Source organism: Primulina tabacum, chromosome 18 (genome assembly GCF_025594145.1).
Source record: "Primulina tabacum isolate GXHZ01 chromosome 18, ASM2559414v2, whole genome shotgun sequence".
In the NCBI taxonomy this organism is placed as follows: Eukaryota; Viridiplantae; Streptophyta; class Magnoliopsida; order Lamiales; family Gesneriaceae; genus Primulina; species Primulina tabacum.
Window position 1 is genome coordinate 30,494,463 of NC_134567.1, and position 18,353 is coordinate 30,512,815.

Genomic DNA, 18,353 nt, shown 5'->3' on the forward strand with positions numbered 1-18,353 from the left:
CAATGAAATGCACTGAGTTTCAGAAATTACATGTACTGAAACAAGTATTTTGAATTAATGGTTCCGGGATTCCTCTGAGTGGATTCGTGAGGTGTTTGGGTTAGGCTCGTAAATATAGGAAGAAACGAAAGGAACTCAAGGAAGGACATACAAATAATGGTCATATTATTGAATTCCTAACAAGAAATTCATGGAATAACTGTATATAACTCTTAGGAAGCTCTTGTTTTGGCAACTTCAAGAGACGCGCCACCTTCTCAAATCCTGCATGCTGCTGCACCAAAGAGCTTGCTGATCTTACTCCTTGTTTCCATGGCTTCGGGTTCGACAAGGCCCATTGCATCGACCATACAGCCAGCGGCCGCATGTAGGACAGTGATCTATACTCGCCATCTGAAGTCCACGCTTCCGGGGTTTGGAAAGATACTCTGTGTTTTGAATTCAGAATCCATTTGGAAAATATGCATAAATGCAGACTCTAGAAATCTATTAAGAAATAACTAAAAACAAAACAACTTACCCGAGGCCCTGTTCAGACCAGGCAGCTTCATGTATGCCAAATGCTGTCTTGAATGCCATATCGATCTTATCCTCTTGTATCATTGTGGCAGCAAGAGAATACGTAACTCCAGCCCACACTTCTCTTGACTGCATGGCCGACATGTCCACTTTTCCATTTGCTTGCATCCCATTAATTGCACCCCTCGTCCCTCCCTCAAATTTCAGCACGTTGAAATTATATATTTTTTCGAGCACACTTTCTATTCTCTTTTCGTCTGCAATCGGTGAAAGACCACAAGCTCGAGCATACCTGTCATGAAGCTTATTTTTGGTTCACAGAAAGAAAATGCTTACAAGTTACTACTTAGTATGTTAAATTCAAGATACATACGGCATACCATTGACCCGCCAATTGATCTGCTTGAATTGATGTGCTAGTTTTAGCAGAACTGCTGTCATAGTTGAAGTAAGAACCGTTCCAAAGTTTTTTATCATATGCAGACTTCGCCTTTTCAAATTTAAACCATAAGTAATCAGCAGATGAATTATCACCAAGTTCACGTGCCATTGCCGAGGCAGCTTGAAGGGCTGCCACCCATAATCCACCACAATATGCGCTAACGCCCGTAACAGTCCATACATCATATGTCTGATCGGGGAATCCTTCATTCTCTATCATACCATCGCCATCTTTATCGAATTGATCCATGTAAGCTATTGCCATGAACACCGCAGGCCAAACAGCCCGCGCAAACCTTATATCACCGGTGGCAACCATATCTCTGTATACTTGAAGGACAAATTTTGAGTTCAAATCTTTCCACCTGTCTGTGTTGAAAAAGTTGTAAGCGTTTACTTCAAACCATGGGTCATTGATCCCAATATCATGAGGAACAGCACCAAGAGCTTTTCGTGGAACAAATGTACCATCGCTCATTACTTGCATTTTACGTGAATCGTGCATCATCACTGCCATTGCAAAATCTCTTTGTATACTCAGCTCCAGCTCTGGAAATAGCATTACTAGCGCAAAAGATGAATAAAAGTGGACATCGTAGGTATTCCACATGTGATATTCCATCCCTTCTAGATATAGAAGCTGGCCAACATTCTCATCTCCATGCTGAAGCAAAAATGGTCCGAAAGCTGAATTTGAAGTCATTGGAGAGTGCATTCTCTCCGAAACAGTTTGCATCCTTTCCAATATTTCTGCAGAGGTGTCGCTCTGATGGACAAAATCAAGAGTTCTATCAGTGACTGAATTTTTCCCATGAAGGGAAAATCTCTGCTGTCCGATAGTTGAAATATTTTGCAGTGGTAGGGATCCATCTGTGAGCAATAAAAGGTGATTATGGACTTGATGAAAACAAACATCAGAGAAATATATCCTGGTTTCTAGTTAACCTGTCCAGATCGTTCCTCCAGCATTGAGGTAATAGAGCTCATTGAAAAGTAGTGAAGGGTACCTAAAAAAATTCAGTTCAGTTCAGAATAAACGAGAAATCAGGACACCCAAGCATATTTGCACTGGACACTGAATTCATTTTACTGTTACCATTCTGGAAGCCTTTTGTCTTCAAGGATTGGCCTTTGCCATTCTTCAATCTTGAGCTCCCAGTTTGTGTGTTCTGGTTGCATAACAACCACAAGCATTTAAAGAGATGTTTAAAAAAGTATTTGATAACAGATTTTTGCTATTCCAAAAAGTCAAAGTTTTAATATAACTATTTTATAATGCTACCTAATATGGCATCACGTGCAATACTTGCTGCAGCGTTCCCTTGGGTGCCATAAAATTTTGTATAGCGCCTGCCAGGTCATTGATATGCATGTTATACACAGTCATTATCTGCGTATTGGTTAGAAGATCTGAGAATATAGTCTATATTCTTTACTTCTTTGCTTACCTGTGGTATGTTTTCCCGCTGTAAAATCTTACTTCAGGACTGTCCCATGCTAGTGAAAAAGTCACAGTGCGAGTGGATCCAGAAGGAATGGTAACAGAAGCAGCTATAGCAGCTCCTATAGATGACCCTGGCTCTGAAGATAGAGGCTTTTCGTCATGTTTAAGGGCATCAAATGACCTATGCTGTAAGTAAAGAAAAAGGATTTTATGAAAGAGATAAATGATCATTAATGTTTTTATTGTGGTAATGGAAAAAAAATCATGAACATATAGCGGCATGATAATTAAAGGATGCAGAAGCTAATTCACTCGTCTCTAGGTGGAAAAAAGCTCACCATTTTGATATCCTTTTTTTTAGGCATCACCAATTTGATATCTGATACAACATAAACAATTAAGTGGAATAATACGATAACCAACTCACCTCTTTAATTTCATTCCACATGTCTTTTGCATTTATTATTTTGGAATTTCCAGATATCATAAAGCAAGGGCATTCTGATACATGAACCTCATCCGTCTCTTGAGCGGCTATGGCATAAGTCACAGAAGGGTTGCCATTTGTAGCACTACACATTTTTTTATAAGTTCAAGTTATTATCAAATAGATTATATATGAAGCATTACAACAGAAAAATCAATGATGATGATAGATTTGCACAAGGCTTACCAGTGATGCAGAAGCACGGTATGTACACCACCTTCCATCCTACAAGAATTGTGAAAGTTAAGTTTAGATTGTATCAATAACTATGTACTTTTAAGTTTTATCAGAAAATGTTATTTAATATTTTAATGAAATCTACAAGTGCTTAGAAAATGAGAAATGAAATTCATGAACCCATACTCTGTCCTTTTGTTATGATGATTGCCATTAGATCCTGAAGTTCCACCAGCAGAGTTCTGTACAGTGGATAATAAGTGCTAAGTGAGAATTCATATTCAACTTATGTTGAAGATGGGATTTTTCCAGCATAGCAACTATCTTGTGAACTTCGTAAATACGAATGCTAACCAAAGTTCCACAAGAGTTGAGAATATTGAAATTGTAGATTAATGCATACCTCCCACGTGAAAAGCACCGTAGCATCAGCAGCAGTCCTCCCTGAGTTGGTAAGCTGCGAAACGTTGTAGGAAATATGAGGGTCAAAAATCAAGCCGAATGACTCCTCTAGGGTGAAAAGAGCATGCTATTGAGGACACCTACCGTAAATGCGAAAACAGCTACAGGGAAGCTGCTCTCTTTGTAATTATGTGGAATAAATGGAGAAATCTGATGACATACAACGCTGATTTCGGGATCAGGTAAACCTGTAGAAGCCGTTGGTGCGATGAAAGGTAAACTATATGAAAACTATCGATCTTGAATAACAACCAAACAAGTGTGATTATGAATTAAATATACCTTTATATTCTGTCCAAGCTCTTGGATATAAACCGTGGTAAGTGCATTTTTCACCGTCAAGGTTCCAATCCCAAGAGCCAATGCCTGTTCCTGTTTTGTCCCTGCATGTTCAGTTATTATTAGTCCAAATTTCTAGTTGATGTTAAACATTTCCTGGGTGCATAATTTGTTGCTTACTCGATGGTTTTTGAATTTCTGGGGCACAAAACTGTGGAGGATGTGCCTCCATTGGGACGTGAAACAAAAACCTGAAAACACAAAATATATGAACTAAACATATTTTGGCATCTCCACTGAAACAGACAGTATGATACATAATTTGCCGAAGACTTCAAAGGGCAACTATGTTCGAATATTGGTTTTTTCCCAAGTTCCATTGTATGTTGCCGTGTGAATGCTTGAATTAGAAGTCTGTAAAGCAGGACTTAAATTTTGAAACATCGTATTAAAATACTTACCGAGAACTGGTTTGCAAGAACTGGGGTATCTTCGCATGTTCTAGGGAAGACTTGAAACCGTTGGAACTCCCCTCTGAAACTTCTTCCGATGCTTCCACAACTGAAAAATGAACGAATAATGAAATGCTAGTGCCTGAATTGGTTTGAAATACACGTATACAAACGTCAACAATTGAAGTTCGTGCAAACAGACAAGTGAAGAACGAACTCTCATTACCCAATGCCACCCAAGGGAATGCCATGGTAACTAGTGTTGAGTCGCTTATGATTGGGATCAGAAATCGTTGGCTGCAAGGGAAAGATACAGTTGAAGTGATGGATCGATCAAACAAAACTAAGAGCTCAAAATTACATGTCCACTCCTATCACAGCATAGCAACAAGATCAGAAAATAGGATAAAGGACATTACAGCTCCCTTGTCTGCTTCTTCCTTTATATGCCGAAACAACCGCATGCCCAATGGAAGCTTAATTTCATCGAAGCAAAGAAAACAAAATAAGAACACTAGACAAGGCTGAATGAAGAAAAATCAATCAAGCAATCTCAGTATCTTTAGAAACTCTGGAAGCTAAGAATATTCATTACCAGATGCAAAATTTCTCCAATTTTGAAAGAAAACTCAGGAGCTAGAGTGGCCTTGCAGTTAAGCTTGCGTTTCCAGCTCAATGGTGGAACAACCTAGAATTCAAATACGAAGAGACAGGCACATGCATATAAGCATCAAGAGCAACAATATTTTTTCAAGAGTATTTCTCTATTATTATTATCTACAGTATTGAATTTTTAAATTAGAGGACGAATTACGTTTAGTTTTAGATTAAAAATTGATATGTGTGGATAACCACGTGCGTGGATGGCTAGATTGTATTACGGGCATTGGCACGTGGGGGTATTATGTTATATAGTTTAAAAATATTTTGATATTATTTTTTTAATAATATATAATTTAAATTTAGAGAATTAATACAAAAAAAAAATCATTAATTGTATAAACCCAAATTGTTGGTTAAAAAAACTAACTTTAAATATCAAAATGAGTAGGTCAGACGGTCTCACGAGTCTTTATTTGTGAGACGAGTCAATCCTATCGATATTCATAATAAAAAGTAATACTATTACCATAAAAATTAATATTTTTCATGGATGACCCAAATAAGAGATTCGTCTCACAAAAAAATACGACTCGTGAGACCGTCTCACACAAGTTTTTACCTACCAAAATTGCATTGGCTGCAGTCCAACAATTGTTAATAACGCCCCACTTTAGATATAAAATTTCTAACTTGACAAATTTATCTTTATTTATTTTATTTTTTTAGCATATTTAGTTCAGATTATGATATTATTAAATGATTAATAAATGAATGATCAAAAAAAATGATTTATGGATAAATTTAATATATGATAATAAAATAGTTATTATATTTGTTGACGCAATAAATTAAGAACCTTTGTAGTTTTAGACTAATTGCCCTCCCAACATATTAAAATAACAATTCTAACAAACTTTTTTTTGGGTAGGTCGAAGGGTATTTTTGGAATAAGGCAAAACAAGTTTACCAAAAACTGAACCAAACATGGGACAAATTAAGCCTTAATATTTTTGTATGTTACCCACTAGATTTTTTATGTTATAAATTTTTCATAATTTTTCATCATCTATAAATAAAATATTAATATTAATATTATTTCTTAAAATTAATTTTAAGAACACATAAAAATTTTGGGATCACAACATTTTGATTTACCAATATTTTGTGAATTTTGGGATAAAATACAAAATATAAAAGAATATTTATTTTTCATATCAATTTTTTTTTTACCAAATATCTAAAAAATTTAGAAGGTAAAAATATTATTTTAGAAGGTAAAATATTACCAAAAAAAAATATGATGTGGAATAGAATATTACAAACATAAAAGTGCATGTGAAAGAACTGGATTGAGATTTTTTGAAATATTAAGCATAAACTAAAATGAAAATAAAATTGATGGAAAATGTTTTAAATATTTATTTTGTGTATTTTCTGAATGATATTGATGACATATTTAACTGAGTAAATAAACTTTTAGATAACTTATTTTAGGAATTAAAGATTAATAATGAATTTACTAAAAATGATTTAACAATTAATTGAAGGACCACATTATCAATTCATGTTATAAAAATGAATGCTGGGGTGTATCTAAAAATAATTGAGTATAAATAAAACTCCTCTATTATTTAGTTACATCATTACTCGTCAATATATAATTCTTACACGGAAGAATTTGACTTGGACTTGCAAAATATGGATTTCTAATAATATCGAATTTGGAATATGTCTGAAAATCCCTTATAATTATCATTAATTTGATGGAAAATCGTTTGAAATTCTTTAATAAAATTTAAATTTCCCAAATAAATAGTACATATGAAAATAATCAATGGTCAAAACTTTGATTAATCAGTCAACACTTTTTAAATAGATGATATCGTACCGAAACCTTGTAAGAGGGGTACTTAAGCGGGATCGACCGGTCAAAACAAAGTCCAGACGAGCTGGCCAAAAGGCATAGGGCCAAGACTGGGCCGGCAGGTTCATCTCACTTAATGTGTGTTTTTATGGGATAGACTTCCATCAAGAGAAAATGCATTTTAAGTTCGATTCCGTTTCGACAACTCTTTCTTTTTCTTTGCAAACGATCGCTCAACCCCCTCAAAACTATGGCATCAAGGTCGTTAACCCCAAGGCTTGGCCTTCAACCGATGGTTTGTCACGTTTATCTTAATGTTTTAGTCTAGATATTTATCGAAAAATAACGGGATAAGGTTTTATGGTTGGAGAACAAAAACAAAAACAAACAAAATGTGTTTATGGGGATTGGGAGGACAAGGCTAACATAATTGGATGACAAGTTGAGGGGCCGACAATATGGATGAATTAAGCAAAATCATGATAAATTAAACTAATTAATTAATTTGCAGTCAACGTAGTACAGCACGTACTGGATCCTGCTTAATTCGATCTCTTACGAGTGAAAGTCAGAGTTCAACTACCTCTTTTTTTGAAGAATCTGAATGAAATTCCTTCTCTGATTCAAAACTACCTGCAGCACCATTCTCCATCCTGATGGGAATCCAACCACGCACAGAGTTACTATCGATCGTCGGCAGATCCTTTGAAAGCACACGCACAGTTAATATATATGCTTATCCAAATCCAACCATTAATCAATTAATAAAATGCATCCCCGGCCCTCTCAACAATACAACTACTCTATAAAATTATTATTTGCAGTCCTTTTGTCTTCTCCGACGTTGTGATCACCAGCTACCCCTAATGCTATGGAAGTACAAACATAGACACACACACACACATAAATAGTGGATAATACTAGAACAGCAGCTTGTATCGGTATTAAACATATATATATATATGCAACAAACGTTGGCAAGCTCCATTGACGATCGAAAAGGAGCAGATTAAGGATGAGATGGGCACAAACCTGGGTTGATTGGAGATGGACCTGTGGGGTTGCGTTGTAGCTATATCACCAGCTAGTTAAGGGAGATCATAATAAATCAAGAATGGGGAAACTGTAATCAGTCAGGCATATTTATTCGTTGGATGATTGAATAGTAAAACTATGCGTGCGATCGAGTCACGAGTCACGAGTCACGAGTCCTTCGTTGAATAGGATAATATTTAAAATATTAAATAAATCATTTTCACAACAGTTTCAAATTTATTTTCTATTAAAATTTTGACTTCATAAAATATTTTTCTCTTTTTAGATTAAGTGAGTCTTCGTATTTTTATGGAAGTTGACATGTATGTTGATAATCTAAGAAGTAACATTTGACAACATCGTAACGAAAGAAATAATCCAAATATAATATAGAATAATCTGTTTTCATACACACTACATAAATCTCGAGCCAAATAAATTATCCTTCATCTCATGGTGTTTTGTTGTCATCGACTACACATTGTAGTCGCATAAAATTTCAATAATTTTTATTGTGAATAGTATTAAAATAATTTATTCAACAAAAAATTATATATTTAGCGTTTCATAGCATCTTATTAATAATTAAACATTAGTAAAAGATGCACTTGCATTGCATGTGCTATTATGGTTTTTAATTTGATAATTTGATCAAATAATACTAAATAATTAACACAAAATTATTTTCGATTTAGAAAAGTTGTTCGATTTAAAAGGGAAGTTTTGTTTTGATTTTTTTTCTATTTAAAATATGGAGTGACTTGAAAAGATTTTTAGTAGAATAAGAAGGATAATTATGGAATTAAATATTTTGGTGTCCTCAAATGTAGTTATTCTGAGGCCTCACATTTAATATAATAGTATAGATATATAATTTAATACGACTTTGAATTTTGACAACGACAGATTTGAGTATCGGTGAAATATGTATTACACCTTTAATTCTATTCCAAATTGTTAGGCTTGGTCGCGGCATTCAAAGCTTTGAACTTTATTATTATTATTAATTATAATGCATCAATAAAATCAAACTAGGGATACACGGTCCAATTTAAAACAAATTTTATTTTTAAGGCTGGTAGACCTCTCAGTTCTCACCCTTCTAGATAATTCCCAACTTGTGCTTCAACAATAAGCAGCAAGAAAAATAATTCTAAATGTTTACTCAGTGTATATCGAAGATAGGGCACTACGAGTTCCATCATCATAATAATAATATTAATTATAAAATTATTTTAGCAAAAACTCATCATATCTCGTATAGAATTTTTGTTACGAAACGATGTTTCTGGAATAATTATTATGTATATCACTAATAATAGAAATTAAATTTATCATAGTCACATTTTCCTTCATTTTGACAAATACTTATAGGTTTAATTACATATACCTCCCCTAATGTTTATCATAATTACAAAAAAAAAATTTAAGTAAATTTGAAATGTATATATACATCTCATGAGGTTTATATCAAGCTTTTATATATTTATATCATTTAATTAACTATAAAAATTGCATATACGTACCTGGAATACATGTCGATCCTACAATTACCTATCGTATATTAATATTAAAAAAATTAGTTCAAATTAGTTTTCTTTTTAATATGTTTGAGTGAAAAGTTAACAAAAAATTAAAGTAAAAACAAACAATTTCAAATTATAAATATATTTTGGTTTGGTTTTATCGATTCAATTTTAAAATACATCTAGTTTGAAATTTTTTAGCTATGATATAAATATGTGCCATTTAAAGCAAGTTCGGATTTTTAATTTAAAAATTTAAGCAATTATTCGTTTTTTATATGAAGATCGATCGTTGATTGAACCTCGAATATGACAAAATCAGTGTTCAAATCAAACTAAACACAAATATAAAACTGAAAATGATGGTTTCGTATGACTTTATAAGAGTCTGAGCCTGACTGAATATTTGTAAGGCCCGGGAATTTGATTACGTGATCTGAAATGATTTGGTGATAATTGATATGATTATAGACAGAACGGATCAGACCGGGGAAGCCGGAAAGAAGTTGAAAATATGTGCGAGGAAAAGACCTCGCGCATATGCGCGACCCTGCCGGGCAGCATATGCGCGAGGCAGGCAGAAGACCTCGCGCATGTGCGCGAGGGTGGCAGAAACTTGTGAAGAATGGAAAAAGGGCCTCGCGCATATGCGCCGAGTAAAGGCGCGCATATGCGCGAGTCACCGTGATACTACGCGCCGAGACTCGAAGGTCTCGCGCATATGCGCCGACAGTGCGCGAGACGTGTTTGACAAAGGATGAGCCACACGTCCCTTACATGCATGATATATATATACATAGGTATCTTACCTTCTTCAAATACGGAAAGAGGAAAGGAAATAGAGAGAAACGCAAAGGGAAAGCTTCACTGTTGGAAATTTGACCTGGTGACAATCCATCCGTCTGATTTTGAATCTGATTGCAGTACCGTGTTTATATCGACGCATGCTTTAACAGGACGTAAGTTTTGTTAGGTTTTAATATGATTTGAAATTATGATACTGGCAGAAGCAGATACGATTGATATATGTTGTTCCTGATATAGTAGGCATCGTATAATCGAAACTGGATCGAAGAACAGATACCGTATGGAATTGTTATGAATTTTCAGAGTCAATTTGATTATGATTAGACCGATTTGATATCAGAATTGTATTGTTATCGATTATGAGGTATTGGGATTGATATTTGATTGATATTGTATTGCTGGATATATTGATATTATTCAGATTTGGATCAGATGAGTTGTTGATTCGTATATACTGATATTGTATTGCCGGTATTGCGAGATTGTACAGAGTTGAGATTATGATCTGTTATTGTTAAGATTTTGGGTTGTACTGATATTGATTATGAGCCGTATTATTATATCTGTGATGTTGAAGTTGACAGGGTTATTGAGATTGTATTGATATGCCGTCGAAACATCAGTAGATTGATATTAATCAGATTCGTTTGGTTGAGATTGTATCGTTGTATCGTTAACATTGATCAGATTATGTCTTGATCTGCGTATTGATCAGAACATGCCTTGAATTGAGCTGTATATTGACACAGTCTATTCGATATTGTCATTTCAGATTGGATATGGACAGATTTGACTTCGACACTTCGACTTCGTCAGACCGAGAGAGAAAGATATAAATTGATGTGGATGCGGGATTGCACAACTCGAGTTGACTTGACTTGAGTTTCCCAAAATCACATACTTTAACTTATTGCATTGATATTTGCAGTTGAATGAAATTGATATCTTTGATCTATTGATTTATGTATTGAGTCATAGGCGGATATGCCTAGTCGTAGACGATTGATCTCGTGACAAGGGTGCCTGATAGTGATGGAATCGTCACTGGGCCCATTGCACATTGTCACAGAGGTTTGGCAGGATATGCCAAGGCTGATATGCCTAGTTAGTGGCTGATCGCCAAGATGCCGGACGTTTGATTATATCGAAGTGGATAGAATTGGAGTTTCTTCTATTACTGATGTTCGATATGGAAAGAGCCAAAGTCCGCGAATAAGAACGTACCACCACCCCGATCGGGAGTGTAGCTGGGTGTATGTTCTTATTCAGAGCGGGATCCCTAGATTAGGATGAGTCGAGTCAGAGTCTAGGAATCACGGAGTGTGTTCAGAGTTTGTATTGATTTATGTTTCTGATTTGATACATATTATGAATATTATTTCATGCTTTTATATCTGTTATATGAAATGCATATATACATGATTTATACTGGGAATGTAATTCTCACCGGAGTTATACGGCTGTTGTCTTGTTTGTATGTGTGCATGACAACAGGTGAGACAGGATCAGGATCAGGAAGAGGATGAGAGATTATAGTTAGCGTGGAGATCTCGGCCCAGAAGCAGAATAGGATTCAGCACTGAATGTATAGTCGTTGAACCTAGTTGAGATGGAGACATGTAGTACAGGACGTGTACTTTGATATTAACATGTATATCAGATAGATTATTATTACGTTTCCGCACATATTTGTAAATTAAAAAGAAAAAAATTTAGTCCCACTTTTCTTAATTGTTATATTTGACATTAATAATGATTAAGACAGTGAATTAGCGTTCGGGTCCCCACAATATTAAAGAGGAATTAGTCACACAGGTTTTTCTCACCATGAATTTCCCCGTTGAGTCTCTTACCACAGTTCCAAAACCAATTGCTCGTTGTTCTTTAAATAAGGCTGCATCGACATTGCACTTCATAGATGGGTCGGGTGGTTTCGTCCATCGATCATCTGCGTCCTGGCGCGAGATTGCAGCCTGTCCTCGTAGAGATTTCCTTTGAGCTTGGTTCCAGTTCACTACCATTTCATAGCCGAGTGAAACAGTGGTATGTGGTGGTCTAGATACTCCTTTCCATAGCTTCTCATTGCGATATTTCCATAAACTCCACAAAACGGTCGAGAAATTCGGTTGCACAGCAGTGGGGCATTTGTTCAAGCTCGCAAACAGCCACTTCGGAAAGGAATCATCTTCTCTTGCGCATTGTGCTACCAATTCCCCAAGCTTTGCCACTTTCCAACACTCTTTTGCGTATGGGCAGTCGATGAAGATATGCCAATTATTTTCCAACCCCGATTTACACATCACGCATTGAGAAGGCACCTGAATTTTTCTGGATTGAAGTTTGATACGATATGGTAAATAATCCCGTGCTGCTCGCCATAAGAACGATCTAATCTTGGGAGGTGTTGAGATTTGCCACAGCTTTGCCCAGTCTCCCTCCTTCTGATGTGTTCGCGTATGGTTCATGATGTTGTTCATAATTTGATGATGCCCAGACTTTACTGTATAATTTCCATGTCGACTAAAGTTCCACATCCGTTCATCTTTTGAGGCTATCGGATTCAACGGTATGTTGGTAATCTCCATTACATCTCTGGGGGTAAACATCTCCTGGATTAGTTCGAAGTTCCACTGCTTTGTCTCTGGAATCATGAGGTCCTTCACATATGTAATCTCTTCCTGGTTCGGGTTTGTTGTTTGGACATATAGATTATTATGATCTCTGAGCCACAGATGCGTCCAGATTTTCACACGTTGGCCATCTCCAATCTTCCAGCGTAAACCTTGAGCCAGGACTGCTTGTGAACACCAAATACTTCTCCATATAAAGCTTGGGTTTGATCCCAATCTTGTCTCCATGAAGTCCTTCTTCGGAAAAATTTAGCTTTGAGAATCCTTGATAACAAAATATTTGGGGTTGAAATAAGGTTCCAACCTTGCTTTGCAAGCATGGCGAGATTATAAGCTCCGAGATTTCGAAAGCCAAGACCATCGCTTTCCTTTCGAGTGCATAATCTGGTCCAATTCGTCCAATGTATACCTCTCGAGCTCTGTGATGTCGAGCCCCACCAAAAAGAGTTCATCATTCTCTGTAACTCATCAATAAGAGATGTAGGTAGTAAGAAGCAATTCATGCAATAAGCTGGCAGCGCTTGGGCCACTAATTTCAATAACACTTCTTTTCCTGCTTTTGAGATAGAGTTTCCTTGCCAGTTTTGAATACGGTTCCAAAGTTGATCCCGTAGGTAACTGAATATCACTTTTTTCTTTCTACCAATTAGTGATGGAAGGCCAAGGTATCGCCCCGTATCCAGTGGGTTCGTCACTCCAAGGGTAGATGACAATTCCTGCTGTTTTTGGACTTCGATATTTTTGCTAAAGAAAATCCCAGATTTATCAAAGTTAATAGCTTGTCCACTTGCCCTCTCGTATGTGGTTAATATATTTTTCATCTCTACACATTCTGCAGTTGTTGCCCGGAAGAAAATGAAGGAATCATCGGCAAACAGCAAATGAGATACTTTCGGGGCGCGACGACAAATTTTCACCCCATGCAAAGTGCCTCTACTCTTTGCTTTCTCAATCAAAGTAGTTAAACCTTGGACACATATTATAAATAGGTAGGGTGAGAGAGGGCATCCTTGGCGGAGTCCTCGTTCTGGGGTTATTGGGCCAACAAGATTGCCATTTACCCGAATCTGGTATTGCACTGTTGTAATGCAAAGCATCATAATACCCACCCATTTGTCATTAAAGCCCAGTCTTAGCAACATGATCTTCAGAAATCCCCAGTCGATGCGATCATACGCTTTACTTATATCGATTTTTAGCGCCACATCCCCATGTTTGCCACGATTATTTCGTTTCATGTGATGAATAATCTCAAAAGCTGCTATCACATTATCCGTGATCGATCTACCCTTGACAAAAGCCGCTTGAGTCTCTGAGATTAATTTTGGCAGAAGCATCTTGAGTCAATTTGCCAACACCTTTGCTAGCACCCTATACATCATATTACAAAGAGAGATCGGCCGAAGGTCTTTCATTGCCCTTTGGTTAGCACACTTCGGGATAAGGGTAATAATAGTATCATTGAGCTTTGGTGGGAATTTTACCTGCTGCAGCCACTGCTCACTTTGCTGGAACACATCTTTACCAATAAGGTGCCAGAATTTTTGAAAAAATGCAGGATTATATCCATTTGGTCCAGGTGATTTGTTTGGGTCCATTTGGAACAACGCCTCTCGGAAGTCATCAATGGTGAAGGGAGACATAAGGAATGTGTTGTCCTCTGCTGAAAGTTTTGGTTCTATCTGGTTTATCACTGCGTCATAAGATGCATTTTCTGATGAGAAAAGTTTATTAAAGTATGCCAAGACAATGCGGCCAAGGTTATGTGGATCATTGAATTCCACACCTCTGTCATCAATCAAGCTTTGAATTCTATTGTGTGCTTTCCTCCTTGTTGCCATAGAGTGGAAAAATTTGGTGTTAAGGTCTCCTTCTTTAAGCCAAAATTGTTTGGCTCGTTGTTTCCAATACATGTCATTTTTTTATCATCATCTGGTTTAGTTTCACCTTTATCTCCTCCACTTGTAACACAGATTGATGGTCCGAGTTGGACCGCCTCTTTTTCAGCGTGTCTTTTCAGCTCGTCAATGGTTTTGCGGTCTATTTTTGGGTGTTTCCTGCTCCATCTTGTTAATTCTATGGATAGGGCTTTGAGTCTTTCTGTTATTGTATCATAGGTTTCTGTGATCTCCCACCGATCATTCACAACTTCATTGAAGCCTTCTTCTTCCATCCACCTATTCTCAAAACGGAAGGATATTCTGCTGATTTTTGTTGTTGGAGCTTCATTGTTCAGAATTAAAGGTGACTGGTCTGAGCACGTGGCAACCGTGTTCAATATTGATGCATCTGGAAAACGTGCCATCCAAGATGTGGATGCAAGGCCACAATCTAGTTTTTCCTCCACAAAATGCGTCTTACCTCTCCCTTTTTCCCATGTAAAAGGGTGACCTTTCATTTGGATATCTTGTAGCAAGCATTGCATCACTGTTTCTCTGAAGCCCTGTATCATCCATATTGGCCGATCGATTTCCCCTTGTTTTTCACTAGAGTCCAGAATGTCGTTAAAATCCCCAATAATACACCACGGGAGCTGATTTAGATGAGCGAGAGCCTTGAGGAAGTTCCATGCTTCTCGTCGCCTTCGTTGTTCTGGGAAGCCGTAATAGCCAGTTATCCTCCAATCTTCTTGTCCAGGTTATGTGATTTTAAGATCAATATGGTTGCGTGAATATCATGTAATTGTACAATGGTCTGAGTATTTCCAAAGAGCTGTTATTCCTACACTACGACCCTCTCTGTCCACTGAGAAAGCCGCATCAAATCCTAGAGAAAGTCTTAACTTCTTCAATCTTTTGTGAGTGAGTTAAGGTTTCAAATAAAAAAATTACAGACGGCCTGTGAGCTCGCACTAGCTATACGCAAATTTGGAACTGCTCAAGTGTGGCCCAATCCTCGGCAGTTCCAACTTAGGACGATCATGGTTTTCGGCAGGCCTGGACACCAGGCCCTGCCGCTAAAAAAGGCTCGCAAGTGATGTCATGGATGTTGTCAATCTCCTCCTCTTTGTCACCAAAATTTATACCATGTTCTGTGTTGTCTGATTTTGCAGAGTTTTCACTATCAAGATCCATGTGTCTATACTGATTATTTCTGTCTCGAGCTGCTCTTCTTCTCTTCATGTCTTCATTTAAGGTAAGCTCTATGTCCTCCTCATTTACTCCTTCATAGGTGGATATTGATTTTGAGTTTGGTAAGTCTTCCGAGGATAGCAGAGAATCATGCCTAATTTCCTTATTTGGTTTACCACTAATTCCTCCTGATTTTCCGGCAAAGATTGGATTACGGAATATTGTCAAATCTTTCTTTATTTGATTATTCTCGCTGTCGCCGGAGTTCTTCTCATCCTTTGTCGTTGCTGGATTTTCTCGCAACCATTTGGAGCTGTTTGCATTTGTTGCTCCCCGTCTCTCCGGTGCTCGTAACCATGGTCCCCATTCTCTTTTAATGTTTTTTTCGTTTGAGGAGAACATGATTTCACATAACCTCTCAGTGTGTCCAAGGCATCCGCGTACAAAGCAGTAGGATCCAAGCTTCTCATATTTTAATTGAACTATGAACCAGTCACCATATAGCTTGCGAATTTTCTTGCATCTCTTAAGAGGTTTGCGTATGTCCACATCGACCCTTATACGCATATAAGTGCGCCAAAAGCCCGCATTATTCGAACTATCGTATGTAATAAATCGTCCAATGAAGTCTCCCAGTTGTTTCCCAATAGCTTCAGATATATAACCAATTGGTAATTCATAGATTTGAATCCAAAAAGGGATGGTGTATAACTCTACCTGTGTTGGTACATCCCCTTGTTTCAGATGGTTTAGAATCAGGATCTGGTTATCATATGTCCAAGGCCCTCCGTCCAGAACACGCTCCATATCAAACTCATGGAAAAATTGGAATAGGTAGCGTTGATCTCCTCCTTATTATCATATATACAATTAGTTAAAATTAAACTTAGATTATAAAGAATTATAGCTGAAAGACGTCATTTTTAAATTAAAGTTAATAACGACAACAATAATAATTGAAATCATTTTCATGACAAATATTCATAAAGATATTGAGTGTATTAGTTGAAAACATTCTCATTTCACTTTATGACGACATTTTGGAAGAAAATTGAGACCGAAATCCATTCTACAAATTGGAAGTATCAGCAGAGACGGATCTAGTGTAGGACTCGGGGACCGTGGCCCCTCCAAATTTTTTTTAAAAATTATTACTATATAAGATATATTTTATTATTTAATATATATATTATTTGACCATAAAAAAATAAAGTAACTATAAACGACCTCCCCGGAATTTTTTTTAAAAATTATTACTATATAAGATATATTTTATTATTTAGTGTATATATATTATTTGACCATAAAAAAATAAAGTATCTATAATTAGTTTAATGGTTATAGACTTTCAAGGTTTACACATGTGGTCTGTGTTCCATTCTCTGCAATTTTTTTCGAAAAACTAAATAACGGACCTTTACAAAGGGTCAAAGGTCCAACTTAAAACGGGAAATTGGCCTTCAGTCCCCAGCCGTCGATTTTTTTTTGTGTTCAGTCCCTGGGTACTTTTTTAGTACCACATTTCACATGAAGTGTACCACATTTCCACATGAAGTATACCACATTTTGTATGACATAGTACCACAATTTTGTACGTAGGGATAAAGAGGTAGGGCCCAAGTTGGATTTCAGCCGGCTCCCTCAAACATATAATTCTGGATCTGCCCCTGGAAATGTGAATTTCTACATGAGTTGAAGATTAAACAAAAGTTGTCCGAAAAACGTTACATTATGGGATAAAGATGTAGGGTCCAAGTTGGATTTCATAAAATACGTTGCACCATTAAAGTCTATCCGGGTAAAAAAATAGAAAATATCCGTCACCCGTGACCCGCCTCACACCACATCAATGACTAAGATTATTTGGAAAGGTTCCAGCGAGAATTCAAGCCTTCCTAGAAAACTTGCACAATGCAGCAGCCTTCTCAAAGTTTGGGCAGCTGATCTATTCCATAACTTTAAACCGGAGGATAGCCAAAATTCAAAAGAAGTTTGATAGGTTGATGAATAACCATAAAATGAATCGTATTTTTTTTCAAAAGAAATAAGTAGAGGAGAAAGCAAAATAAATGCAACATATGCAGAAAATCTGATGATCAAAAGTGTTTTTTAGTTGTATTTGATCATGTATTAATAAATTTCAATCATTAGAGACATATTGTTTCATCAAAGATGTATCATTTCATCCTAAGGTCTTATGAAGAACGTCAAAGGACGCCATTTGGATAGAAAATATCATGAAAACTCGTCACTTTTAGTCAATCAGCAGCGTCGGACGCCTAGGCGCCTCCTTCACGGCCTTGGAAATTCCAAGGCACTGAAGGAGGTTCTTAGGCGTCTCCTCCACAATCCTAAAATAATCCCTGGCATTGGGGAGGCACTTAGGCCTCCACTTTGGGGCGCCTTCCCTGGGCCTGAAACATTCTTTTGCTTAATTTTGACTCATTAAGTCTTAAAACATTTCAACAATTCTTCGCATTAATGAAATTAATGCATAAATGCACGTGATATCGATAGAGAGTATACACAAAATATTTTCACATCAAGATAGAGGGT

The 18,353-nt window shown here is 36.6% G+C and overlaps 1 protein-coding gene across 3 annotated transcripts; it reads right to left on the reverse strand.

The window, feature by feature from the left end:
- Nucleotides 1-33: 33 nt before the first annotated feature.
- Nucleotides 34-7,912, reverse strand: LOC142532690 (uncharacterized). 3 transcript variants are annotated; one of them, XM_075639058.1, is made up of 20 exons: nt 7,761-7,912; nt 7,312-7,381; nt 4,857-4,949; nt 4,681-4,737; nt 4,488-4,558; nt 4,271-4,370; nt 3,990-4,060; nt 3,813-3,913; nt 3,615-3,718; nt 3,472-3,525; nt 3,255-3,310; nt 3,078-3,116; nt 2,832-2,976; nt 2,409-2,590; nt 2,243-2,310; nt 2,057-2,129; nt 1,906-1,967; nt 900-1,830; nt 521-811; nt 34-428 (listed from the first exon to the last, which is right to left on the reverse strand). In XM_075639058.1, exons 2-20 carry the CDS (start codon nt 7,378-7,380, stop codon nt 161-163), a joined length of 2,835 nt encoding a protein of 944 aa, XP_075495173.1. In that variant the 5' UTR covers nt 7,381; nt 7,761-7,912; the 3' UTR covers nt 34-160. The 3 variants fall into 3 exon arrangements, with proteins under 3 accessions (XP_075495173.1, XP_075495175.1, XP_075495174.1); XM_075639060.1 differs by having other exon boundaries at nt 7,312-7,431; nt 7,761-7,895; XM_075639059.1 differs by having other exon boundaries at nt 7,312-7,597; nt 7,761-7,892.
- Nucleotides 7,913-18,353: the final 10,441 nt, after the last annotated feature.